General features: G+C 37.8%; 3 protein-coding genes across 4 annotated transcripts in view; 2 read left to right on the top strand and 1 right to left on the bottom strand.

The window, feature by feature from the left end:
- LOC119082848 overlaps nucleotides 1-17,803 on the top strand; it is a 67,190-nt gene extending 49,387 nt beyond the window's left edge. The window contains exons 2-13 of the mRNA XM_037192515.1: nucleotides 556-869; nucleotides 6,728-6,897; nucleotides 6,963-7,236; nucleotides 13,060-13,253; nucleotides 13,318-13,755; nucleotides 13,813-14,083; nucleotides 14,137-14,339; nucleotides 14,736-15,006; nucleotides 15,072-15,259; nucleotides 15,781-16,027; nucleotides 16,812-17,328; nucleotides 17,402-17,803. Of these exons, the coding sequence (XP_037048410.1) occupies nucleotides 556-869; nucleotides 6,728-6,897; nucleotides 6,963-7,236; nucleotides 13,060-13,253; nucleotides 13,318-13,755; nucleotides 13,813-14,083; nucleotides 14,137-14,339; nucleotides 14,736-15,006; nucleotides 15,072-15,259; nucleotides 15,781-16,027; nucleotides 16,812-17,058 (2,817 nt within the window). The 3' untranslated portion in view covers nucleotides 17,059-17,328; nucleotides 17,402-17,803. The remainder of the gene's footprint in view (nucleotides 1-555; nucleotides 870-6,727; nucleotides 6,898-6,962; nucleotides 7,237-13,059; nucleotides 13,254-13,317; nucleotides 13,756-13,812; nucleotides 14,084-14,136; nucleotides 14,340-14,735; nucleotides 15,007-15,071; nucleotides 15,260-15,780; nucleotides 16,028-16,811; nucleotides 17,329-17,401) is intronic.
- A 1,105-nt stretch (nucleotides 17,804-18,908) lies between these two features.
- LOC119082826 (ATPase inhibitor mai-2, mitochondrial-like) lies at nucleotides 18,909-19,380 on the top strand. 2 transcript variants are annotated; one of them, XM_037192479.1, is made up of 3 exons: nucleotides 18,909-19,035; nucleotides 19,103-19,229; nucleotides 19,295-19,380. In XM_037192479.1, the coding sequence occupies exons 1-3, from the start codon at nucleotides 18,989-18,991 to the stop codon at nucleotides 19,352-19,354; spliced, it is 234 nt and encodes a 77-aa protein (XP_037048374.1). In that variant the 5' UTR covers nucleotides 18,909-18,988; the 3' UTR covers nucleotides 19,355-19,380. The 2 variants fall into 2 exon arrangements, with proteins under 2 accessions (XP_037048374.1, XP_037048373.1); XM_037192478.1 differs by having other exon boundaries at nucleotides 19,292-19,354.
- Nucleotides 19,381-20,627: 1,247 nt separating this feature from the next.
- Nucleotides 20,628-25,444, bottom strand: LOC119082865 (4-hydroxyphenylpyruvate dioxygenase). Its single transcript, XM_037192528.1, has 7 exons — nucleotides 25,296-25,444; nucleotides 25,197-25,223; nucleotides 24,085-24,252; nucleotides 23,639-23,764; nucleotides 23,482-23,571; nucleotides 20,890-21,546; nucleotides 20,628-20,816 (listed from the first exon to the last, which is right to left on the bottom strand). Exons 1-7 carry the CDS (start codon nucleotides 25,296-25,298, stop codon nucleotides 20,742-20,744), a joined length of 1,146 nt encoding a protein of 381 aa, XP_037048423.1. The 5' UTR covers nucleotides 25,299-25,444; the 3' UTR covers nucleotides 20,628-20,741.
- Between the last annotated feature and the right edge of the window lie 175 nt (nucleotides 25,445-25,619).

The following is a 25,619-nucleotide window of genomic DNA, read 5'->3' as shown; positions in this document are numbered from 1 at the left end:
GAGGTGTGCGAGGCTAGAATTATTCAAAAACCTGTCCTCGTAAACGAAATATGAAATTTAAAAATGTAAAACATTCCCATTACCTCTCAGATCAGTGTTTTCGATTGAATGAAAAAAAAAATCGAATTTAAAGTGGTAAAAATGCAACATAGCTTGTATTTTACATGTAAAATTACAGTGTAAAATTAGAAATAACACATTCTAGAAACAATGAAAGAAGGTGGTATTTTGATAACGTCAAAACGAGGTTTGTATCCTAGAGAGAGTATTACTGGTTTGCATCGGGTCATGTTTGGTCGGGTCTGTTAATTTCAGCTTACTCGCACAACTCTTGTTGTGAACCCGTCGCTCTGTGTATTATCATATCAAAATTGACCGGTTAGCGATGAGTGTTAATTTTGTCATGTCGTTTCGATTTGAATGTTAAGGGTCAGTCTAAAACTTAAGCTTGCGGGAAGCACATCAATGCAACAAAATGAATGTGATTGTGAGTGAGAGTGTCATCTAGAAAGGAAGATGAAAGAAAAAATGTTTCAATTGAGAAAATTGTTTCAGTGGATTCTACTTACTGCGTATATGACTATAACAGCAACTCAAAGCGATACCATCACTATTCCAACAGAAGAATCAGAACCATCACCACCTCGATCCTCGGAATGCGTGAAAAATATCGAACTTATTCCGAGAAATATTTCAACCAATTTGGATATAAAAATTGAAAAGAATCACCTTGAATTGACGGTTTGCAAGGACGATAAATTCAATTATTTCAAAGTTCCTTGGGAGCATTGCTCCTGTACTAAAGCTATAGGACTGAACGTGAAGCTAATACCCAGCAACACAGATGATGAGAACAAAATTTGTCATGGGTAAGAAAAGTATGAGAATCTTAGCCTAACAATGGTCTACTGTCTAGGTCCCGTTTTTCACATTTGCTGGCCGCAAACAAACAAAATACCGTACTGTCTGTGATTTTTTTTTTGTTTTGTCATGTGCGATGTAGTCTTCGTCTTCGGCTCGAAATACAGACGTCCCACACCATGTCTCAGTGTACTATACTCTTTTTTGAATCAAACGGAGTGACGACCGACTAAACAACTTTATTAAGGAAATGTGTATCCCGGCAAAAACTCTTTCAGAGCAAAGTTGGACGCAGTCTACAGTCTATATGTGTGATAACTTCTAAAACAAGTGATATCGCTATAGGTGACGCTGTCAGCGTCGTTACGCAAAATTGAATTTCACAGCCAATTTATTGAAATTAGCTGATCTAGTTTTCCAAACCATTCGCCAATTTTTTTTTTCAGAAAAAATTTTTACCAACAGAATTTTGACTCGTAGGTTTGTCCGTGAGCATCTGCCACTTTGCGACGCAGAATTTTTTGTTGAAAATTTTTCAGTCAAAATTCTGTTGGTAAAAATTTTTTCTGAAAAAAAAATTGGCGAATGGTTTGGAAAACTAGATCAGCTAATTTCAATTAATTGGCTGTGAAATTCAATTTTGCGTAACGACGCTGACAGCGTCACCTCTAGCGATATCACTTGTTTTAGAAGTTATCACACATATAGACTGTAGACTGCGTCCAACTTTGCTCTGAAAGAGTTTTTGCCGGGATATCAGTCGTTTTAGAAGTTAAGTCGGAAGTTGACGAAAGTTAGAGGTGTGTGCCGGTTTTAAAATAGTCGGCGGCGGTGCGCCGACTGGTAAGGGATGAGTTGCATAAAGTTGTTTTAGTAACACGCTAATACGTACCAATGATGAAATGGTCCATAATTGTGAACAAAAATAGTGTTGATAATCAAGGCTCCACATTTTGTCTCTTTTTATACACTTTAGGATATGCAAAAATTTGAAAAGTCTTTTTGTTACGCTAATTTTGCACATCTTTGATTTGAAATGTTTCAAGTATGTGCATGTTGTCAAAATTCGCAATAGTAAAGTCTACCTCTACACAGTAATCTTTGCATAAAATGCGTAATGTGCAGTGCCGCATCTAGTATACTCATACTCAGTGCTCCGGACCATTCTAACCTAGCGCACTTACGATCTATATCCATAGGATACCAATATTAGTTGTAAGACGCCGCTCAATGAAACCATATTTTACTTTGAAGTAAAAAAGTTGGTGCAATATTACGTCTTCTTGTGAAGATGTGACACTGTTAATTTTTTAAGTTATGGACTATGTATGCAAATGATTTTATTCTGCCGCTATTTTGAGCATAAAAATGTTTAGACTAATTATGCAAAAATAAAAGATATCAATAAATATCGTTTCATCTATAAATTTATTCATTACTTCATATGAAACCTTGAAATATGTTTATGAACATTGTAAGAGTAACATTTGAAGTCGTATTCCAAATTTTTATTAAAATCGTTGTAAATGTTGCACACATTACAAATGCAAATAATATGAAAACCTAAATTCTATATAACTTAACGTGTAGAAACGCTTTCATAGAAGAGAACATATACATTTTTAGCCAAACGTGGCCAACGTTTTGTCGTTAAGTTTGTATTATTGAGAAGGCGTCATTGATTCCGAATTGTAATGTAAGCTGTGTAGTGACCGCTATGTTGACTATTCCCTGAAAATTTGACGAAATTCGAAAATTTGACGAAATTTGAAAATTTGACAAAATTCGAAAATTTGACGAAATTTGAAAATTTGACGAAATTTGAAAATTTGACGAAATTTGAAAATTTGACGAAATTTGAAAATTTGACGAAATTTGAAAATTTGAAGAAAATCGAAAATTTGACGAAATTTGACGAAATTCGAAAATTTGACGAAAATCGAAAATTTGACGAAATTCGAAAATTTGACGAAATTCGAAAATTTGACGAAATTCGACGAAATTCGAAAATTTGACGAAATTTGACGAAATTCGAAAATTTGACGAAATTCGAAAATTTGACGAAATTCGAAAATTTGACGAAATTTGAAAATTTGACGAAATTTGGAAATTTGACGAAATTCGAAAATTTGACGAAAATCGAAAATTTGACGAAAATCGAAAATTTGACGAAAATCGAAAATTTGACGAAAATCGAAAATTTGACGAAAATCTGACGAAATTTGAAAATTTGAAGAAAATCGAAAATTTGACGAAATTTGACGAAATTCGAAAATTTGACGAAATTTGAAAATTTGACGAAATTTGAAAATTTGACGAAATTTGAAAATTTGACGAAATTTGAAAATTTGACGAAAATCGAAAATTTGACGAAAATAAAAAAATTTGACGAAATTCGAAAATTTGACGAAATTTAACGAAAATCGAAAATTTGACGAAATTCGAAAATTTGACGAAGAAAGTAATTCTCTATCTGCCATCATTCAAGAAATATCTCCAAAACCCCAATTGACCCACCCATTTCCAACTTTCGACATTTTTCGCAAATGCCCTTCTTTTCTACTCGTAAAACTCTGAGACTTTGCCGAAGAAAGTAACTCTCTATCTGCCACCATTCAAGAAATACCTCTAAAAACATAATTGACCCACCCATTTCCAACTTTCGACATTTTTCACATATGCCAATGTGTTCTACTCGTAAAACTCTGAGACTTTGCCGAAGAAAGTAAATCTCTATCTCTCATAAGCCAAAAAATATTAGTCCTTTCATCCTACGCTCGAGTAGCTCAAAATTTGGTCACTCTGACCACTCTAGCTCAACCAAATCTGCACCAATTTTTCTAATTATTTTTTTGTTCGATTCGTGTGGCGAATACCTTTCATTTGATGGGTCACACGCCCCTGCAGGTTTCAATACAGCTGAGCTACAGCTGAAAACGCGTTCCCGACCCTCGAAAACCACACTCAGAAACCACTTCGAGGCCAATAAAACAAAATTCTGGTTTTTCCTGGGGTAGTGGCGTATCACATTTTCATTTTTATGCCCACCCTGAGGTTCCTGCAAAATTTCATGGAGATTGGCTGACTAGTTTCCGAGATCGACCGTCGATAGATAGACAGATAGACAGATAGACAGATACAGAGTAAGTTGAAAGATTTTGATTGTTTGGAAAACGTTAATTTGGTGCATTTTCTATCAAAATGACCAGCTTCAAAACGATGTATCTCCGGCAATTTTAAAGTTACATAGTCGAGTGATAGCTCGTTTTGCTCGTATTTGAAGCGCGAATAAGATAGAATAGGATTTGTGGTGATACAGGCCAAAGGAAAGAAACTTAAATTCTCGCCTATATATAGTTGCCGCGTTTCAAAAAATTTTCTTCGTTCTTTTTTTGGAAGTTAGACTGCGTCAAGTCCTCCGCTATCGCTCCGGACATGATTCTAAACCACTAAACCTTGGGACAATTAATTTTTTACATATTTTCGATGTTACTTTTCCCGTTTATCAACGCACTTCAAGCAAAAGTCATCATAGTCGATGGATGCCAAATATAATACTATTTTGTATGAAATTGTTTTTTCTACAGTGTTTTACAGTTATGTGACACACTGTCAAGTTTCAGTAGCCTATTCAGTGTACCACTCATGCTTGAAGTGCTTTGTGTTCATGTTAAAGTTCTGCCAGATTAAGGAATTTGTTCGTTGACAAGTGGATCGCAACTGGTTTTCATATAAATATTGATGAGGATATGTCTCTATGGATGAAATTTGATATTTTATATAGCCTTCAGGCTCTAATTAGAACAAACCAATTTACACGTTGTTCACAAATTAAAGTAATAGATTACGGAATTTGTTTATGTATTGTCCGTTGACAAGTAAGTAGATCGCCACCGGTTTCTGGTGGATTTTGATTTCTGTTTTGTCTTTCGACAATTTCAAGAGAGGTAACCCTGATCGCTTGATGAAAAAGGACCTAGCAAAAATTAAAGACCTTGACATAGAGAGACTGAATTTCAAAACCCACCGAAACCCCGTGCTTCCATCTACACACAAAACACATACCGAACGAGCCAATCTTAATCTATTCGAAGGCTACGCAGATTGGTTGCTGAAAAACGCCTTCACTTAGCACAATTTAAATACTTTGGACATATATTTGCCATTGCAATGTGTCCAACGAACAAGCCAATTGTAATCTATAACTAGATATTGAAAAAAATATAAGTCTTAGAAAGTTCAAAGGTGGTAGAAACTATTTTCTTTTGATTTTTTCTAAATTTTTTGAGCTTATGGTAAAAGCTTTCCCTTTGATGGAGAGAGTATGTAGCTTCAGCTTTATTTCTCTCATTTAGAAGAGATATTCGAGATATACAAATAAAACATAGCTAACGCCGACCCGTACGAAACACCTATTCGTACCAAAAGCCTATAATGTGAAACTCTTTATTTCTCTTACTTCATACTCTCCTCTACTGAAAAGCTATTCGCCCTTTAAAATCATTTACATTATCCACTCTTTGCCTTGTTATCATATACAAATCAATTGCCGGGCAATATAGACAGCCCCGTACGAAGTCAACTTTCATAAACTCCTATTTTAACAGCTATATACCGCTATATTTACCTATATTTTCCTATAAATAAACATTTCACAGATGAATATGCTATTATATAGCTCTATATGCCAGTATATAGCTCAATATAGCTGTATATAGGTATATATAGATGTCCATATATGGAATCCCTGAAACACCCCACACCCATAACAAATTATTTCCATGTTAACAGAAACTCTCTAAGTACCATTTTTCCCAAGATATATCACTTTTATTAAAATCCAATATGGCCACCGGCAGCCATTTTGTTAGGAGAACGGAAATTTTACCGACGCTTTACATTCGTTAATATCTTTCAAACAAAAAAAAATCATGAAATTCGGTCAAAATTTACTCGAGATATTGACAAAATACTCCACGTTCACTGTACGGCCGAGTAGCCAGATAAGAGCTCACTCCAAGAGACCTAGCTCACGCTCCGGAGAACATAATTTCAAAAACTTTTTTTTCCCTGATTAGTACGGTCAATACCTATCTAATAAAGCTAAAACAGACGAAATATGTTCAAATGTGGCCGACCTACAAGCAAAAACTGCTTGCCGCCCTGTGCCTGTTTCACACCAAGGGGTCTAACTCACGAGTCGGTCATCCGATTTCCATAACCTTTTTTTTTGTCGATTGGTATAAACACCTTTTATTTGACGTATCACTTACAAGTGTAACGTTTAAATGTCCGGAGATATCTTCGAAAAACCGTAAAGCACTTATTGGGCCACAGCTCAGGAGGGGTCGATCCAAAATCACTCATCTTCAAACGGAAAAAAAAGAATTTTCAAAATCGGATGCGTTTTACTCAAGTTATCGTGCAGACAGACGGACAGACGGACATTTTTTTTTCACTGATTTGGCATCTCTAGACAACCACAATAGGTTTCCCCTTACTTAGGGAGTCCAATTCGACGTGTTACAAACGTATGCGTAAACCTATAAGACCCCAGTACTTCGTACGGATCTAAAGAATGAAAGAATGTTTTGATAAGAAACTACAGTTACCGGATCACTTACCGATTGAATTCGAAATGCTCCAGAAAGCTGGGACAACGGTCATTTTGATTTCGTACGCAAACAAAATGGTCACTGTATTTTGACGTTCCATACAAACTTAAGATAGGGGAGGGGTTGACAATTAACCGTTAAAAAATCTGTTTTGATGCTTTTGTTACCCCCTCAGATATTTACCAACGATAGCTTTTCAACGTTTAAAATACAGAGAAAAAGTTTTAACCAGTAAATTACTCACACAACAGGTACTCACTTATCGACGACGTCTTCACCTATGATGCGAATCATTGGAGCTGTAGCTTTGAGATTTTTGATGACAAAAGTTTCAGCGTAATATACATTACTGGATATACTAAATACGTTTACGCAATTCACAAAGAAACCGGAGAGATTACTGAATATACCTCAGTATATTGTATGCTTCACCATATTCTCATCACTTGAATTCATATTTTTATCGTGTACCGTTATCGATTTCAGTAGACCCGCAGGCTCCACACGAAGAATCAGATGACACCGATCAATTTCTATCAGAACTGAATGAATGTCTCGAAAAACAGAACCTTATACCGAAAAGTTTACCGATTACATTTGATATTACTAGGAGTAACAGTCAAATCGAAATAGTAGCATTTCGCGAGAATCATTACGATTTCTATAAAATAAATTGGGAAGGACATTCTTGTTACCAAAAAATCGGTGACCATCGCAAGCCAAACGATACTATGGGAGTGGATAATAAGCTATGTGATAAGTAATAATGATTTATCGGAACCATATTATTCTGTAGTGGTCGTGAACTGAGTCACTACCCCTACGTAACAAGTGTCGAAATGTCAAATAACATCGCATTCTCTTAGTACGAACTCTCTCGTTATATTCGGTTAACCGACCGTAATATAACTAGAGCGTATGAGTTACGACGAAGATCTTTATTCACTCGACCACCATAGCGTCAGCATCATTTAAACGAGCTCAATAAATTGTAATTAGTAAGTCGAACAGTGGCCTTTCATTTTACGTATTAGATAGGAGTCCGAGACTTCTACATTGGTGACCCCGACGAACACAGAAAGTTAAATTAAATTCATTGAGTGAAATTGATATTGAAAAAGTGAAACAAAAGTAATTTTTTGCTGACGCCGACCGGAGACATTTTCATTTGCAATTTGGCCGTTAACTTCAATAAAACGTGAACTTTGGCTGATCGAACGCTGCGTTCATCATTTGGCCGTTAGTTTTGGCAGAAAGGATTATCCATTCTGATTTAAAGCTAACGTGAGCTAAATCCTGGTTGATCGCGAAATAAAATCATCGTTTGGAGCTATCACGAGAGAAAACAACGTGGTCGAGGTCATTCAGAGCAAAGTGGATGTGACAAGACATAGTATTTGGCTGGCCGTCGATTTTAAGCATTGTGGCGTGTGCTAGCGGAACATTATCACGTCCGTAAAACTGGTCTGCAAGAAGGACGAAATTCATTGGTACAAAAAACTTCTACGGTCAAGGTCGTTGGTAGCAGACCATTGGAAATACCAGGCTTTGTTGGTTGGAAATCTCCACAGGTACAAATCCTGTGGGGATAAAAGGTACGTGACTTAGTCATAAATTCATTGCCACACCGAAATTATATCGTTTGCGTTGAATTGTCGATCGAAAAATCTGGATCTTGGCGCGTAATCTACATTGTTCGAGAAAATACATAATTCCCGTTGGTTTTGGCGCGTCGATTCCTTTGTTCGGTATCCACACTGGTATTCAACAATCAACAGTTACTCAACGTACCCAAGACAATCAACTGATAAAATCATTTCATCAGATTGTTCTCATTTCATTTGCATTATATAACGAAACCCATCAATTTCTAAACTAGCTCAAGGTTAGGCAGCGTTTCGGAATTTAGCTTTTGTTTGATCATCATTTAACGTAGAACATTTTGCTTTCATTTTCGAGATCATTTAATTGATTTTTCTTGGAATTTTAATTTGAGAATATTCCGAAACGACTGAAAGTTTCCAGTCGAGTTTTTCATGTTTGAGTTGATCATTAGTCTTGTTGAACGGACTGGGTGAGTGCGATTTATTTTTTCGATTAATTTTTCGACACTTCGCGGTGTAATTATTAAATATGGTTGACGAAAAGGAGTTACAAGGTGAAAATGGTCCAGAACCACAGCCTGATCAAGGGTTAAAAACTCCAACCGACATTAACGCTCTTATAGTGAAATTGCCAACGTTTTGGGCAAGTAATCCGCGTACTTGGTTTATACAGGCAGAAGCACAATTCTCGTTAGGTAAAATCACATCTGATGTTAGTAAGTACAATTACGTCGTAGCTACGTTGCCTCAAGACATAGCCGAATCGGTATCGGATATTTTAGAGAATCCCCCAGCGAGCGATTTGTATAAGAATTTGAAAGACGAGCTTATTGGTCGTCATTCATTGAGTTTGGAAAGCCGGATAAGGAAGTTAACATCCGATGAAGAGATCGGCGATAAAAAGCCGTCTGAGTTTTTTAGGACCCTTAAGCGTTTAGCAGGCAACTGCGGTACGGTTGGTGATGAGTTGTTGAAAAAGCTGTGGATGGGTAGACTTCCTCAGGCGATCAGTGTAGCTCTTATTCCTCAAAAGGACGATGAGATTGGTAACTTGATGAAATTGGCTGACCAAGTGTGGGAAGCAATAAAAACAGCTAACATCTCTGCTGTGAGTAATCATCCGGCCGGTCCATCTTCAATCTATGATGAGCTAAAAAGCGAAATTAATTCTCTAAAAATGATGATCGAAAAGATTTCGTTTGATAGGTCTCGCAATAGGAACAGAAGTCGTTCTCGAAATTGCTCTAATGAAAGCTCGAACAATCACACTCGTTCAAACAGCAATTATCGCAGAAATCGTTCACGAAGTTCACGGTTCAACCCAAATGGTAGATTCTGCTTTGATCATTTTAAGTTCGGAAAGAGAGCAACGAAGTGTACTAAGCCTTGCGCATTCGTGGATAAATCCCAAGACACGAGTGTTTCAAGAGACCGAGCGAGTAACCCAAACTAAAGAGTCCTGCTGTAGACGCGGCTACCAGTGGGATGTTGTTTAAATCTTGCCGCCTTTTTGTTAGGGATAATAAGAATAAATTGCTGTTTTTAATTGATACCGGAGCTGACGTAAGTGTCATTCCGAAAAGTTTTGTTAAGTTTTTCAAATTAAACAAAGATTTTCAGCTAACGGCTGCGAACGGTTCGGTGATTAATACGTACGGAAGCAAAGTAGTTGAAGTTGAGTTAGGTTTAAGGAGGAATTATCCTCACGAGTTTATCCTAGCTGATGTGAACAAACCGATAATAGGAGCAGATTTTCTAGCTAAGCACGGTCTTCTACCGGACTTGAGGAACAAGAAATTGGTCGATCCAGCAACCTCTTTGGTAATAAACGCGATGAGGGCTGATAATTGCTATGAGCCAACTCCTAGGTTGTATTCAATTGCCACAGAATTCGGCGAAATTCTCAAGAAGTATCCGTCATTAGTTGCTCCGCCTAATTTCAATCTGCCAGTCAAGCACAATGTTGTCCACCATATACACACGAAAGGTCCGTTGCCGTATTCCAAGGCACGCAGGCTAAGCCCCGATAAGTTTAAAGTGGCTCAAGTCGAATTCAACTATATGAATGAAGTTGGAATTTGTCGACCTTCGTCGTCACAAGCAGCTTCGGCATTAACTATGCCGCCTAAACCTCGAAGTCCGGACTTCCGTCCATGTGGTGACTATCGAAGGTTAAATGCTATAACGATTCCGGACAGGTATCCTCTGCCACACATTCAAGATTTCAATGCTAAAGTGGCAGGGAGTAAGATTTTTTCCAAAATTGATTTAGTGAGATCTTTTCACAATATTCCAGTGGCACCAGAGGATGTGCATAAGACTGCCATAATCACTCCTTTCGGATTGTTTGAATTCCCTAGGATGCCATTTGGACTGCGTAACGCAGCCCAGACTTTCCAGAGATTTATGAATGAAGTTTGCAAAGGACTAGACTTTGTGTTCGTTTATATTGACGACATTTTGATTTTCAGTAAATCGCCCGAAGAGCATAAAGCTCATTTGGACACACTTTTCGAACGTTTGGCCGAATACGGCTTGTGTATTAAGCCTTCCAAATGTGTACTTGGTGTGAAAGCACTCGAATTTCTTGGTCATTATGTTGACGAAAATGGCATTTTGCCTTCGGCAGAAAGAGTGGAAGCGATTACTAGTTTCCCGGCGCCCGATTCTCTTAAGAAAGCCCAACGTTTCGTTGGAATGATTAATTATTACTTCAGATTTGTGCCAAAATTGGCTGAAATTTTGATTCCACTGCATTCTCATATAGCAGAAATGGAAGGAATGAAGAAAAAGAATCGGAATCGGAAATTAGAGTTCCATTGGCCTGATAGTTGTAATGACGCGTTTAATCAAGCCAAAGAAGCTTTAGCCAATGCGACGATGCTAGTGCACCCGAAGAAGAAAGGGTTAATTATCAGTTTGTTCACAGACGCTTCGGGTAAAGCTGTAGGGTCAGTCTTGCAGCAGTATCACAAAGGTATCTGGCAACCGTTAGGTTTTTTCTCAAAAAAGCTTAGTTCGGCGGAAGTGAAATATAGTACTCTAGACCGTGAGCTTTTGGCGATATATTTATCGGTTAAGCACTTCCGCTATTTTTTAGAAGGGAGAGAGTTTATCGTTTACACCGATCATAAGCCACTGACCACGGCTATGACATCGACGGCTGAACGCAGTCCGCGACAGTGTCGCCATTTAGAATTCATTTCTCAGTTCACAACGAATATTCAACACGTCAAAGGAAAGAACAATGTTGTCGCTGATTTTTTGTCACGGATCGATGAACCGGAAGTAGCTTCGTTGAAAACCAGTTTAGAATTGAAAGCACTAATCGAGCTTCAGAAAGGCGACGACGAGATCCAAGAGTTATTAGAAAAGCAAGACGATAAGTCTAAATATTGCTTAAAAGAAGTTGATTTGCCACTTTCCCTAGGCAAGTTATGGTGCGACGTTAGCACGGGCCAAAATCGTCCGTTTGTACCAGAACCGCTTAGGAGAGCTATCTTTGATCAGTTTCATTCACTATCGCACCCTGGAATTCGGGGAACGCGAAAATTAGTTACATCACGGTATTTTTGGCCATGTGTCAACAAGGACGTAAACCACTGGACCAGGTCGTGTATTCCTTGCCAGCGGGCTAAAGTCGTGAGACATGTGAAATCGCCGCTAGGAAAATTCAAGGCTCCTTCTAGTAGGTTTGAGCACATTCATATTGACCTTGTTGGTCCGCTACCCTGTTCTAACGGTTTCACGAGCGTTCTGACTGTCGTAGACAGGTTTACTCGCTGGCCAGAAGCTTATCCTATACATGATCAGACTGCCGAAACGACAGCTAGGTGCCTAGTTAGCCAGTATATTTCGCGGTTTGGCGTGCCATTAGAAATCACGACTGACAGAGGAAAGCAGTTCGAGTCGCAGTTGTTTGCCGAATTGTGTAAGTTGTTAGGCTCAGACAGGATCCGTACAACATCGTATCATCCGCAAGCCAATGGCATGGTAGAGCGTTTTCATAGAAATTTTAAAGATTCGATAATCGCTAGATGTAATACTGTTCATTGGACCGACGAGTTGCCTCTAGTCTTGCTGGGAATAAGAGCTACAGTGAAAGAAGGCTTAGGATGCTCACCAGCTGAGTTAGTATATGGGCAAACTTTGAAGATTCCGGGAGAATTTTTCGTCGATACACCGCTGACCGATCCGCTCGATCATTCTAATTTTGTTGATAGGTTGCGAAAACATATGCGTGCTGTAAAGCCAGTTGAGCCTGCGGTTTCCCGACAAGCTCAAGAGAGCGTTCCCAAGGCGTTAAGTACGTGCAGTCACGTTTTCGTTAGAATTGACAGGGTAAAGCCTAGTCTGCATCCCCGTTACGACGGACCATTTAAAGTTATTAAACGTTTGAGGAAGGGTTACGTTTTGCACGTTAACGGGAAGAACGATACGGTGTCGATAGATCGTTTAAAGCCAGCGTTTGGGATTCTGTCGGTGGCATCGGATAATAAAGTCCTTAAGAAGAAGTCGGTTAGTTTTCGATAGTTTTGGTCGTTGTGGGCTTGTGCTGATAGCTATAAACTAAGTACACGTTCAGACGGGATGTCCTTTCGTAGTTTGTAATTTTTTTTTGTTTTTCTTGTTTTTTTTTTTGTTGAAAAGGGGAATAATGTAGTGGTCGTGAACTGAGTCACTACCCCTACGTAACAAGTGTCGAAATGTCAAATAACATCGCATTCTCTTAGTACGAACTCTCTCGTTATATTCGGTTAACCGACCGTAATATAACTAGAGCGTATGAGTTACGACGAAGATCTTTATTCACTCGACCACCATAGCGTCAGCATCATTTAAACGAGCTCAATAAATTGTAATTAGTAAGTCGAACAGTGGCCTTTCATTTTACGTATTAGATAGGAGTCCGAGACTTCTACAATTCCATTCAGTCTTGATATAATATACCAAACACCTTTTCTATTGAAACAAATTAGTCGACCATTGTCGACACATGAAGACTATGGTACTTTTCGCTGTGCTTATGATATTTGGACGACAGTGCATGAAGATGAAGAATATTTTGTATTTTACGTTAAAACTGGCATGTGGAGAGGGGCAAACGCTTACATCATCAATACGTCTACGAATAAAGTCAGTTTCCTTTATTCTCGATTAGAATCTACCGGCGGTAAAAGCTTTCCTATTGATGGACTGAGTTTAGCTTTCATTCTGCTTGTTCTTCTCTCTTTTAGAAGAAATATTCGAGATATACAAAACGAGTACCGTTTCAATAAAAGAATGTTTCGAGAAGAAACTGCAGTTACCGAAACACTTACCGATCAAATTCGAAATGCTACAAAAAGCTGGGACAACGGTCATTTTGATTGCACACGCAAACAAAACTGATTATTATGAAATCAACCGGAGCGGCAGCGTTCGTACTTTTAAGCCACGTTTAGATGTTGAGATAAGAGAATTGGACGAATTATCGGATTGGGAGGATGCCGATGAAGCGTTTGAATGTCCATTAGTCCATTTGATTGATGATTGGGACTATACAATACTGATTGTCGAAAGTCCCACCCAAATTGATTACCATACCAAAATATCTGAAGGCTACACATATCTGATAAATAAAGAATCGTTGGACGTATCGTTCAAGCTTTATCCGAATACCACCTACAGCCAATGTAACAATTTTACATGCCATTCGATGGACAATACTTTTAAAACCGACACCATTTTAGGTGAAATTGACATACCTCAATCGAAGAAAGAAGTCAGCAATGAATTCGAACATGAAATCGAGCGTTGTGCGAATCAACAGAACTTAGTTTCGAGTGCCACAAATGTTTCCATTGCCCGGATCGATAATCACATCCGAATTTGGGTGAACTACGACGGAAAATACGATTTCTATGTGATCAATTCTAAAGGATATGTGTGCTATGCCAAGCGAGAGTTAACTGCTCCACCCATAAACGGACTAACGGATGATGCTGTGCAGGAATGTGACAAGTGAGTACACGATTTGGTCGAAATAGATTTTTATTTAATTTCAATTGCCCAAGACGACGTATGACATCATGTACCGGCGGTGTCCACACTTTCAAATGTGGCTTGGAAATTGTAAGCCCAGCAAACGGTGATTTCGTTGCCCTGAACATATTATCGCGCTTTTGCAACACCACGACGTGCATGGGTTCATACACATATTTGATCAATAAATTCACGAACGAGGTACACTTTAAACGGTACACGAACCTTGCTGAAAGTGAGTTGATCGACTGGAGCCGCTGTAAACAGATTTAAACTTACTTGTGGTGTCCGATTTCAAGCTTTATTGACTGTTTTCATAGTTTAATCGATGTTAATGTTGCTGTCAATACAACAGCTTCATTAGACCTATTAAATTGTGACTAAGTCAACCAAAGCCCGAACCAGTAAGTCATGACTATTTAGTTTCACTTTTGTACACTGTTAAGCTCGTACGATATTTTGAAGTCTTTTGAAGTATTGTTGCAAAAGTTGATTGAAATCTCTTTTGCAGCTATACTTCAGACGGGTATGCATTCAATTAAAATTTGACATCACAGGTCATCTCGGATCAGTTTACATCTCATATCAGTCTCAGAAAGACATTACTCAAAATTTTAATCAATTTTATTAGTAAAGGGGGAATTGGACACACTGGAGCGCGAAGTGTACGATTCTGACTTCGATGAGTGCCTTAATTTACGCTATGCAATACCAAGTGATTTACCCGTAAAATTCAACGTATCCGTGGTAAAGAACTTAAACAAGCACATTGACATATCAGTGTATGACGATGGTAAATACGATTACTACGAACTTGATAGGAAAGGTAAAGCATACTATATAGACATCCGAAGAGACATGAATCCGATCCGATCCTTTGAGGAGCACTTAAGATGCGATGCGTAGGTCATCAACATATCGTTGCTTAACTCAATTTTTACGAATTTTCCGTATGTTCAATTCAAAGACAACATCCTCTTGGACCGTGCACCTATGAATACCATCCATCATTCAGTTGTGGCTACGAAGTAATTAAGAACGAAACTGACGTATCCATTTTTGTGTATGCCCACCGCCATAACACATTCGAGTATAATGTCGATAGAAGCAGTGGAAAGACTTTGTTGTATCAATACGTCGGACCGTTTAATCATTGTAATTTGAACAAAATTTTAGATTGATATGAGGACTGATAATGCGAATACTTCAGAAGATTGTATTGGTTTTGGAAACCAATTAAAATTGAATGAAAGTGAGTCGCGTGACTTGAGTATATGTAGCCTAATTCTCTCCCGTAGAAACATTTTAATCTATAATTTAAGCTATGCTCAAGCTAAAGTACCTCGCTCTTTACGATGAAATTTAGAGCTCAAGTATACTAAAGAACAAGGCCACGTTGGATTCGTGCAGAAATGTTGAAGTTCATCTTGTTAGGTTTATAGCAAAGCAAAGATGAAAAAAGGAACCGAACCAATGTGAAACCCACAATATCTGTTTTCGTGCGTATCTTTTCGTTATACGTGAAACGAATTATGTTCCGTAACGATTCATATGATCAATCACAAACAGTCCGAAGAAATCGCGATTATCACTCCTCAATTAAATATAAAGTGGAATGTGAACCGATCCTATGCACATTGTTCACTGCATGTGTTCTTAAAATCATACCTTTTCAGCATTTGACGAAACGTTCGATAACTGTCTGAAAAAGAAATACGCGACGGATTTCCATATTCCTTTGGAAGTGACGATGAAAACGAAGGAAAACAGTGGGAAAACAGAGAATTATCTGGCAATTTCGGTCAAATATCAAGGAAAGCATGACCTTTACGTAACGGAAGATTGGGGATATGTTCGCTACGTAGAAATGCAGTTGGCGGATGAACCCAACCTTACACTTACAGATTATTCGAATAACAATCGGTAAAACAAAAATTTTTATAGACTGTTCTGCTAGCAACCAAAGGAGGTGGTATTTGCTACACCTTACAACTCATGAAAGACTTAGGGCAAAAGAGATGCACGATTTTGTTTACTCTCTCAAAATTGTGCATCTTGTTTGTACTAAGTTTTTTATGTGTTGCATTGCGGTTCTTAGCGGAGAGCGAGACCATGTAAATTTAACTGTATCTGAGGACAATGTCTAATTAGAAAGTAAAAGTTCGAATTTTCGAAATAGTAATTTATGTGTTCCTCATCTCATTTTGACATTTACCTTAATGCCAGTTACGTTTATCTGAGTCGAAATATCTCTTCGTCAACAACACTTTTATAGACTGTTATGACGAGCGAGAAGGACATTGTAATTCAGGCAACTTATTTTAACTTCCCTTGCGAGATGTGTGACCATAATATGTGGAAAAATGCAATGACAAATCCTGCAAGACAAGTTATAATTAACACTGATGTTCTGGCGTCCAGAGGTAACGCTCTAATCATAATAGTCTGTAGGATGCAACGTTTCACCAGTTATAGTAGATTACAGTGCATGCTGTGAAAATGATTCATTATATGAGGGAAAAATTTTGAGATAAGAGCAACCGCACAAGTGTGTTGTTGAGCAACAAGCTTCGTTAACTGTTAGTTGAGACAAGTGTAGAGTTTACATATCCGAGCTGAAGGCGAGGTATGTAACTTCACTTGTCTCAACTAACAGTTACCGAAGCAAGTTGCAAGCAATAAAAGCATTTACTCTTTTTTCTGTCAGTGTCCACAAAAATATTAACGTCGAAAGACCGAAGGCATTTCGATGTCCGTTAAAAGTTGTTGAAAATGAGAACCACGTGAATGTGTCAGTGAATGCTCTTCATTACGATCACGTTTACACCATTGACAAATCGAACAACGCCATGACATACATCAAACGAAAAGATAATTTTGTTGTATCGCTTCCGGCTCAAGGTGTGATTATTACACAGCGCAAAGTGGCTTTCTATTTTGTAAATCGACAATGATAAATTTCCCGTTCCAGATGTTGAACTGAATTATATTGCCGAAGTGGATGAATGCATGGAAAAATTATCAAATTTTACCGGCGGCCCGTTTCCTGTTACTTTTATCAGAAACCGAAATTTTCTACAAATTTGGGTGGAATTCAACGGAACCCGCCATACCTACATAACTAATTCACTGGGCGAAGAAATGTGTCGAGTATATTTTGAGCCCCAGGCAGAACTCATTGATGTGGATCAATCACTGGAAGATGTTTATCCGGGCTGTATAAGGTGGGCAAGTCAATGGTTTTTACTTTGGTAGGCCACAATATTCACTTTAGTACCTCTATGCCACACTGTGTAGCCGTGATGATCCGGCATTAACATTCGCTTGCCCTACAGTCGTCTTAACAGAGGATGAAAATCAAGTTACTATGGAGATTATCGTATATCCTGCCGGAAACGCAAAGGCATGGTTTACGTACAAATTAGATAAATTGTCCGGATCAATGACGTACCAAGCCAATGCTAGAGCAATATTCCCCGTGGCAGTGAGCAGCGTACTCAAATCTTTGGTCGGATAACCTGAGCCGCAGCTCTGCTTCTATGCCTGAACTGTAGTTTATGTGTCAAATTGTAGAATTGTAGAAATATTGGACTTCAGTGCCTTTATAGTCTATTTGCACTTGATGTCTATAGAAGAGAATCGTATTCTACTGTTGCCTATTATTTCTTTTAAATAAAATTTTAATATTTTTGCATCTCAGCCTCGGTTGTCTCAATTTAAGTTTCAAAGGACCAACTGGAAATTTGAAGTAAAAGTGTCTTTCGGTTCACTTTTTGTTATGAAAATGCAGTTGACGTAGTGAATAGACCAAGGTAGATACGGTGTAGAGGTAATGCCGACGTGTGAACTAGCACATAAGTTCGATGCCAATGACATCTTTTTTTTAATTGTTGACAGATAACCCGAGTTTCATTTCCAATTTCGGTTTTTAACGAAGGACCACCGCACCGCACATATGATTCGGTTATATATGACATTACCTCCACACTATATTTACCTTGGAATAGGCATCAAAATCTTCTAGTGGCCCCTTCATAGACTTAGCAGAGAATTTTTTTAATAATAAAAATTGTAAATGAAAAAATCCACTGATCTATTCCGAGAGGTACTGCAGGCTCACGATCCGAGACCGAGAGGTACCCACTTCGAAGACTGTAAATCTTATTGTACGAAAAAGTCAAATAGTCATTTTCTCCCCTCTGCCGAAACTTCGAAAGCCATTATTGGCAGCCAATTTACCACTTTTTCATTAACAGAGCTTTCTCGAAAGCACTTTACTTTAATGCTAAAGGTGCTAATGAACGGTAACTGCAAACATAAAAAAATTGGCGGTAAAGTCGTTCGGAAGATACTGCGAAAAAAGTGTAATTGTTGAGGCTCGGAGAAGGTTTCTCGAGTATGGCTTCGGCAGTAAATGTTCCAGAACATTCCATGGGACTATAAATAATCTCAAGATGCTTGAAGCACCATTTTCTTCGACATAAGGTCCTGCACTTAAGTCTATATCTCGATTCTCGTACAATTTAGTGTCTGAAGCCTGTCACTCTGATGGAGTCACTCTGTAGAACTGAAAGTCCGCCACGAATTATAAGTATCTCCCTCACAGTGGTAACTATCGACGAGTCTTCTTTAAGTGCGACTTAGAAGATTCAACTATCAATTCTTTCAGAAACTAAGACATTTTCAGCCAAAACAGTCAGCAGAGTGACCGTCAACGTAATGACATAAGTAACGTTATTCAAGTGGCTGACAATCTGACTTCTCGTTGCATTTGAACGACTGGAAGCAATAATTTGAAATTACAATCACAGCAATCAGTGTAGAAAGTCCAACTGCTTTGTCGGTTTTTGAACAAAATTTCAAAATCTAAAAAAATCGTTCAACATGAGTCTTATAAAATCGAGTCGATCTCCTATTTCCAACTTAATGAGGTGAGAGTGAGATACCACTTTTATGATCCAGACTTCAACCGAAACATTTCATTGACGCATATTCCAGAGTCGTTCATTTAGCTTACAAAGGTGAACAAAGCGAAACAGTTGGTAGTGCAGGCGCAATTCGCCAAGATGGAGGCGCCTTTGGAAAACTTGGTGCAGCGAAGGAGGCTGAATACTTTTATAAAGAGGTAATATTTCGTAAACAATGGATTAATGGAGAGGCTACAAACTGTTTATTTTTTACAAAAAGCAGCAAGTGGAACAACTGAAAAAACTGTCTCGCAAAGGTCCGCCACCTTACAAATCAAAATGAACCACTTTGATGCCATCTCTTTCAATTTAGAAATATAGTGGTTGAAGAGTGAGATGAGCTGTTTTCCATTGAATGATTTTATTAGAGACGCGGGAACACACCATACAAAAAAATCACAAGAATCGAATTTGTATGGCGTGGTGAATTTTTAATATGGAAAATGTATCCGCCCCAAAGTATACAGCCTTGGAAAAATGCTGAATCCAAGTTTGAGGTGAATATAGTTCTGACAGAAATGTTACGCTGCATCCATGAAGCTCTCTTTCAACAGTGAATATTTGTTAAACGGTTGAAGTGTGGCAGACTTTGCCGTTCATAAAAGGTTAGGGTAGAGAAAGACATTTGACTTGATGAATAACTCTCTGCTTTATTTCTTGTATTTCGATTCGTTACAAACGTTTAGTGTTTCATATGTGGCGATTCGACGAATGATTCTGGTAGGCTTATTACAGATTTCCCCGTTCTTCTTGTCCCAACTCGATGGCCAGTACCGAAACCTTATTAGGGAAAACAAATGTTTTTTCGTTTAATTTTTTGCAAAAAAATCCTTATGCTTCCATTACACACCTCAAAGTTGTATCGTTGAATTACTTCCAAAAACAATGACTGACGATCCTGTATGTTCTTCGAGAAGATCTGCAGTAGATAACCGTTCTCATCGAAATCTACTAAAATTTGCAGATCCTGCAGTACTTTTAAGTCTTTCTTCACCTTCACCTTACTACTGGACAATCTCTTGAGCAAAATATCGTAATAAGAGTCACCTACGGTTAGGAAGTTCATTCCCCTACCTCGAAGGTTTTCGCCTGCCGTTATAATATCGTTGGTATTCAACGCGATATGTTGCACACCTGCTCCCCCATTGTAGGTGACGTACTCTTCAATTTAAGAACGTTTCCCATTGACGCTCAAAAAAGTATGCTACTCACCCAAAATTTTATTCAAACCGCCTAGAAATATGCAAAATATGACTTTGTATTTGGCGTATGATCACATTTATCAAATTTAAAGTATTAGTAGATTTTAGCAGTGTAGTATGATGTTCAGGTCTTCCTTCAGAATTATCCTCTTACTGCCAAAGGCATTAATTTGCGCATCAATTTGTAAATTTCTGTATTTGTCAATACTAGGAGATTTACGGTCAAAATAATTCTATATTCAAAAATGTGACCTCTGGTAAGTATATTGTCTGAATATTTTGCAAAATATTTGTTAAACGGTTGAAGGGACAGATTTCGCCGTTCATAAAAGGTTAAGGTGGAGAAAGACTTTCAAATCGATGAATTTTTCTGCTTTATTTCTTAAAGTATTTCGATTTATTGTAAAAGTTTAGCATACACATGAAGATTCGACGAACGATTCTGGTGTGTTAAGTAGCTTGTCGCTACTACAAATTTCCACGTTTTTCTTGCTCCAACTCGATGGCTTCGAACAATGATTTGAAGTTTCCGGCACCGAACCCCTATTTGAGAGAACAGAAATATTTTTTTCGTTTAATTCTTTGCAACAAAAATCCTTTTGCTTCCATTACACACCTCAAAGTTGTATCGTTGAATTACTTCCAAAAATAATGTCGGACGATCCTGCATGTTCTTCGAGAAGATCTGCAGTAGATAACCGTTCTCATCGAAATCTACTAAAATTTGCAGATCCTGCAGTACTTGTAAGTCTTCCTTCACCTTCACCTTACTACTGGACAATCTCTCGCGCAACATTTCGTAATAAGAGTCAGGTACGGTTAGGAAATTCATTCCTCTGGCACGAAGATTTATGACTGCCGTTATAATATCGTTGGTATTCAAAGCAATATGTTGCACACCTGCTCCCCCATTGTAGGTGACATATTCGTCAATTTGAGACTTCTTTTTGCCATTAGCTGGTTCATTGATGGGCATCTTAACAGTCTCTTCGTAGTTGGTCATTACGATCGATCGTAATGACGAGTATTCGGTGTGAATTTGCGTATCATCAATCGACCAAAATCGATGAAATTGTAAATTCTTTTCGTACCATTCAACCGCCTCCTCCATCTGAAGATCTGGTTGATTGCCCACGCAGTGATCGATAAAGTTCAATTTGGTTGGCGGTAGTATTTTCAACAAAGCGTCGCTCTCTACTGGGGCCTGGTATCCGGGAAGGAATCTTCCACTGTATCCCTTCCGTTCGACAAATGTGTGTGTGGTGTCTCCGTACTGTAATGTTATATGAGTTCATTGGATTTTGCAAATAAAAAAAATTCGTTCAAGAGAATGGAGATCAATCAGGACAGTGTCACCCACATTACAAAGCTGTAGTGATACTAGATATAGTCTGTGAAACAACCACATCGCATTGTTTCCACATCCCATCATTTCAAACTCTATTGCCCATCTGCGTTTATAAGTAGCTTTTCAACAGACAATGTCATTCCAACATAAGCACGTCTATCACCCATTAGCAATAATGAGACCCGAGTTATGTTAGATTTGAAAAATTTTAATCTCTATGTGCTTTGTGTGGTGTACTGGTGTATATATGATTCCATACTGTAGAAGCATTGTGTACATATTTTCATCGTTTCAACACAGAGAACGGTGGTCCTCAAAACAACCAATTTCTACCGATTTTTCATACATAGACGAAAGTGTGAACAGGAGTTCATAAAAATGTGAATCAACTCTGAACGAATCTTATCGCATTTACGTGAAGTCCCTAAAACTACCATTTCACATAATGTGCTTGTTTCAAAAAGGAAAAGCAGATAGTATAGTGGATGTGGTATTATACAGACAATCCAAACAATTCGAACATTATTGTATGCAAGTCCCCAAAACAACCATTTCATCGGCGATTTCTCTCGAATATACAGAACTTTTAACAGGAGTTCATAAAGTCGAATATTTGAAGCGGTATACATTCTGCAATGTGCTCAAACACACCATTTGTACTGTGTTGTGTACTCCGCGGTGTATATTGTATACGGGTTGTTGGTGACGGTAATATACGCTGAAGTAAGACTTTGTTGTTGTTAAAATTTACTTAAGAGGCATCGATGCCTAGCTGAAATTGTAGTCTGCATTTGTGTGTCTCGTATTTCATTTTTGATGATATCTTTTCATCAGAAATATTTTTGAAAAATGTACGCCACACGAACGACCACAAATGTGTTAGCTTTCAATAGAAAATAGATTTGGTTGTAGTCGTTTGACCAGCTCTGAGAAACGTGAGCAGTTTAACGAATGTTTTTTAAACTGCTCACGTTCCTCCGAGCCGGTCAAACTACTACAACCAAATGTATTTTTTGTTGAAAGCTAACACATTTGTGGTCGGAATTGTGGTCGAACAATGTCTTGTATGCTTTTCAGCAAAGCACCGATGCCTCTTAGCTCTTTGACCTTCATCTGATGCGAAACTCTTTGCTGAATAATTTTAGAATTCAAAGGGAAGTCAGTCCTCTTGAGTGAACAAATGAATTGAAGTGGTATATTAGGTCACTAGGAGCAAAAATATGTATTTTTGACACGGAAAACTGTTCTCGTTTTGACTCTCTAACTGGTGAGAGAATGTGGCGTTTTTGGTCTGCCTGAATAGAAAAATAAATTTCAACGCACTCGAATATGATAATTCGTAAAACGAAGGGATTAATGGTTGCGTGTGTGTACCCTTCGTCACTCTTCATTTTGTATTTTCAATGGACAAATGGAACCTTTGCAAATTTGTCGCCTACATTTATGCGGAAAATATTCGCTTTTTTGATTATTTCTCTGAACCAAAATCTTTCTTTGAAATAGTAAAACCATTTGCAGATTGTGTAAATTTATGTAATCTGCACAGGTTACAAGTGGGTTAAGTTTCCTTTATTTCGTACTTCGGACTAAAAGTCTTTTTCGCCTTCGGCTCGTTCTGGAATCGCCTAAATGTAGGCTACAAATTTGCATAGGGTTGGTCCATTGCTCTTAATATTATTTCGTCGATAATGCAAAATTGACATTTTATTCCATTTGTTCGCTGAGAGTTTGACAAAAGATATTTTAGGTAAATTTCGCAAAAGGGAATAAGGTGTTATTCGCATCGCATTGTAGCTACAGTAATGCTTAATGTGAGACAGTCCCTCAAAGATTTTATCACAAAAATTAAAATTTATTTACCGTTTGGAGAATGGCAAATCGTACGGTCCCGAACTCATCACTTTCGCTCCAAATGTCTTTGACAATTACAGCTCCACGCTGTTTTGCTTTCTGTTTCGATAAGAAAAGCTTACTGAAAATCATTCCAATTTAATCGTCCAATTAGCATGTTACACACCTTAACGATGATATCCAAATCTTCAACGGAAAATGCAACATCTTTGACTGCATCGCCATGCTTAACGAGGTGGTTGCCGTGTTCAAAATTATCGGGTTGATAGGCGGTCACAAAGACGAAATAGATCTGCAAATACCGATTTCGATGTGAATTAAGTAACTGAATTTCGTATTTGTGGAAATTTATTGTCGCTGTTGCTATTGCTGTTGATTTATTCTCGTTTAATATTTTATAACTAAGTTAATCTCCATAAACGAGCCATTTTTATCAAATCGAAAACCAGTCTTTTGCATATTAAACCACGAAAAAAAAACTTAATTTCTTTCGGTAAAAAAAGGTTGCTTAACTGGATACGCATGGTCTTAAGGTAAATTTATGTTGGTTTTTTTTCACCTGCACATACAACATTCGACATCGGAATATTATATTCCAGATAACGAACTCACCTTATCCTGTCTCACCACATACTTGGAAAATTCTCGGTTGCCAGTCTCAAGCCCTTGGTATCCGTAAACTTCGAATCCGAATCGAGTGGAATAGTAGCTGGCACTCTGTTTAGCGTTTCCAACGTAGAATGTTATGTGATCGAATGCTAAGAATTTTCCACCTTCTGGCTGTAATCAACAAACATTGTTTTAATGGAGCATGGCACAAATACGAAAAATGCATTAGCGAAAGTAAGCCAGTCGAGGGAAACTATAGCGAACATCCTAACTATTATGCTAATTCGTTATTCCGAATAGTTTTGATGATTTAATTTCGTAATATTGCACCAGCAGAGTCTCATTTACGGTTTCGAAATCACCTAATTGTTTCACTTTATTAAATCGTAAATTTCATTTTACTATTTCCATTTTTCACTTAATTTCTATAAGCGAACACCAACCATTCACTGACTGTGTAACCGATTCGGAAAATTTTCCATTAAAAACTGTTTCACAAAAGTTTGCTTCACTCAATTACATTAAGCCATTCCGACGAAACAAAAGAGTTAAATAGTAAGTTCCATTGGATGCTGCGAAAGTAATTCATTGCATGAGGTATTAATTTTGCGATAAAATCACACTCAACGGTTGCTAGGAATTTCGCGCCGCGTCATTCACAATAATTGACAAAATGACATATTTTGTATAAGGAAAATGTCACTTTGTGGTTTATTGTGAATGACGCGGCGCGAAATTCCTCAACAAACACCAGTTTGCGAGTATTATTAAATTGTTTTCGAAGTAATGAATTACGAAACAGCATCCAATGTACTCTGGTTTACTGTCTACCCCATGCGAAAGTTGACAGTTGACTATTACGTAGAAATTCACGAAAAGTGGAGCGAAAATATTCATTGAGTAATGGGTTATTTTCGCAGCAGGCAAATTGCTATGTAATAGACAATTTTAGCACAGGGCAGACAGAAAAATGACATCCCTGTGTGTACCGTCCTCTACGTACGTGACAAAACACTTGAGAAACCCGCAATATTCGCCCTCGTATTATATACCCAGCAATTTGAAAACTCAGGAAAAGTGGATTCAATTCTGTGTGATATGGTGTCTGTACTTACTTTTTCTCCTTTGTCGGTATATGAGGTCTGTAATGAAGAAATTAATTTCTGTAGTTTTCCACCGAATAAATCTTAAAATCCAAACAGTTGTTAACGTACCATTATCACCAAAACCAAATGTTTTGTTGCAGAATCTCTCTTTCTTCACTTGATACAAGATTATTGAATAATCATGCAAAACGGCGTCAGCTACATGTTTATATAGGTTTTGTGGCAAATTATACGAGAAACGAGTTTCTAATTATTTTTTTTCCTAGATTCATGCCAATAAATATTCAGTCGGTGACATGCCGCGAGATGAAAACAAAAACAACTTTATCATAAGTCAGGTGAGGGGACAAATTTTTGTTGTTAAGCGAAAATGTTCACCGTTTTTGATCTTGAAATATAATCAGACGAGCCTCCAGTGAATTTCAATAATGC

Source organism: Bradysia coprophila, unplaced genomic scaffold (genome assembly GCF_014529535.1).
Source record: "Bradysia coprophila strain Holo2 unplaced genomic scaffold, BU_Bcop_v1 contig_494, whole genome shotgun sequence".
Taxonomy (NCBI): Eukaryota; Metazoa; Arthropoda; class Insecta; order Diptera; family Sciaridae; genus Bradysia; species Bradysia coprophila.
Note: the sequence above shows the minus strand (reverse complement) of the source record. Positions and strands in the feature narration are given on the sequence as shown.

What these genes read in the sequence shown, in the direction of transcription:
- LOC119082826 (XM_037192478.1), top strand. Translation starts at nt 18,989, where the DNA reads ATGAGTCTTATAAAATCGAGTCGATCTCCTATTTCCAACTTAATGAG. An exon ending in CCTATTTCCAACTTAATGAG is followed by an intron (nt 19,036 to 19,102) that starts GTGAGAGTGAGA and finishes CGCATATTCCAG; the next exon opens with AGTCGTTCATTTAGCTTACA. An exon ending in CTGAATACTTTTATAAAGAG is followed by an intron (nt 19,230 to 19,291) that starts GTAATATTTCGT and finishes TTTTACAAAAAG; the next exon opens with CAGCAAGTGGAACAACTGAA.
- LOC119082865 (XM_037192528.1), bottom strand. An exon ending in ATACCGACAAAGGAGAAAAA is followed by an intron (nt 24,253 to 25,196) that starts GTAAGTACAGAC and finishes TGTTGATTACAG; the next exon opens with CCAGAAGGTGGAAAATTCTT. An exon ending in ATGTGGTGAGACAGGATAAG is followed by an intron (nt 23,765 to 24,084) that starts GTGAGTTCGTTA and finishes CGGTATTTGCAG; the next exon opens with ATCTATTTCGTCTTTGTGAC.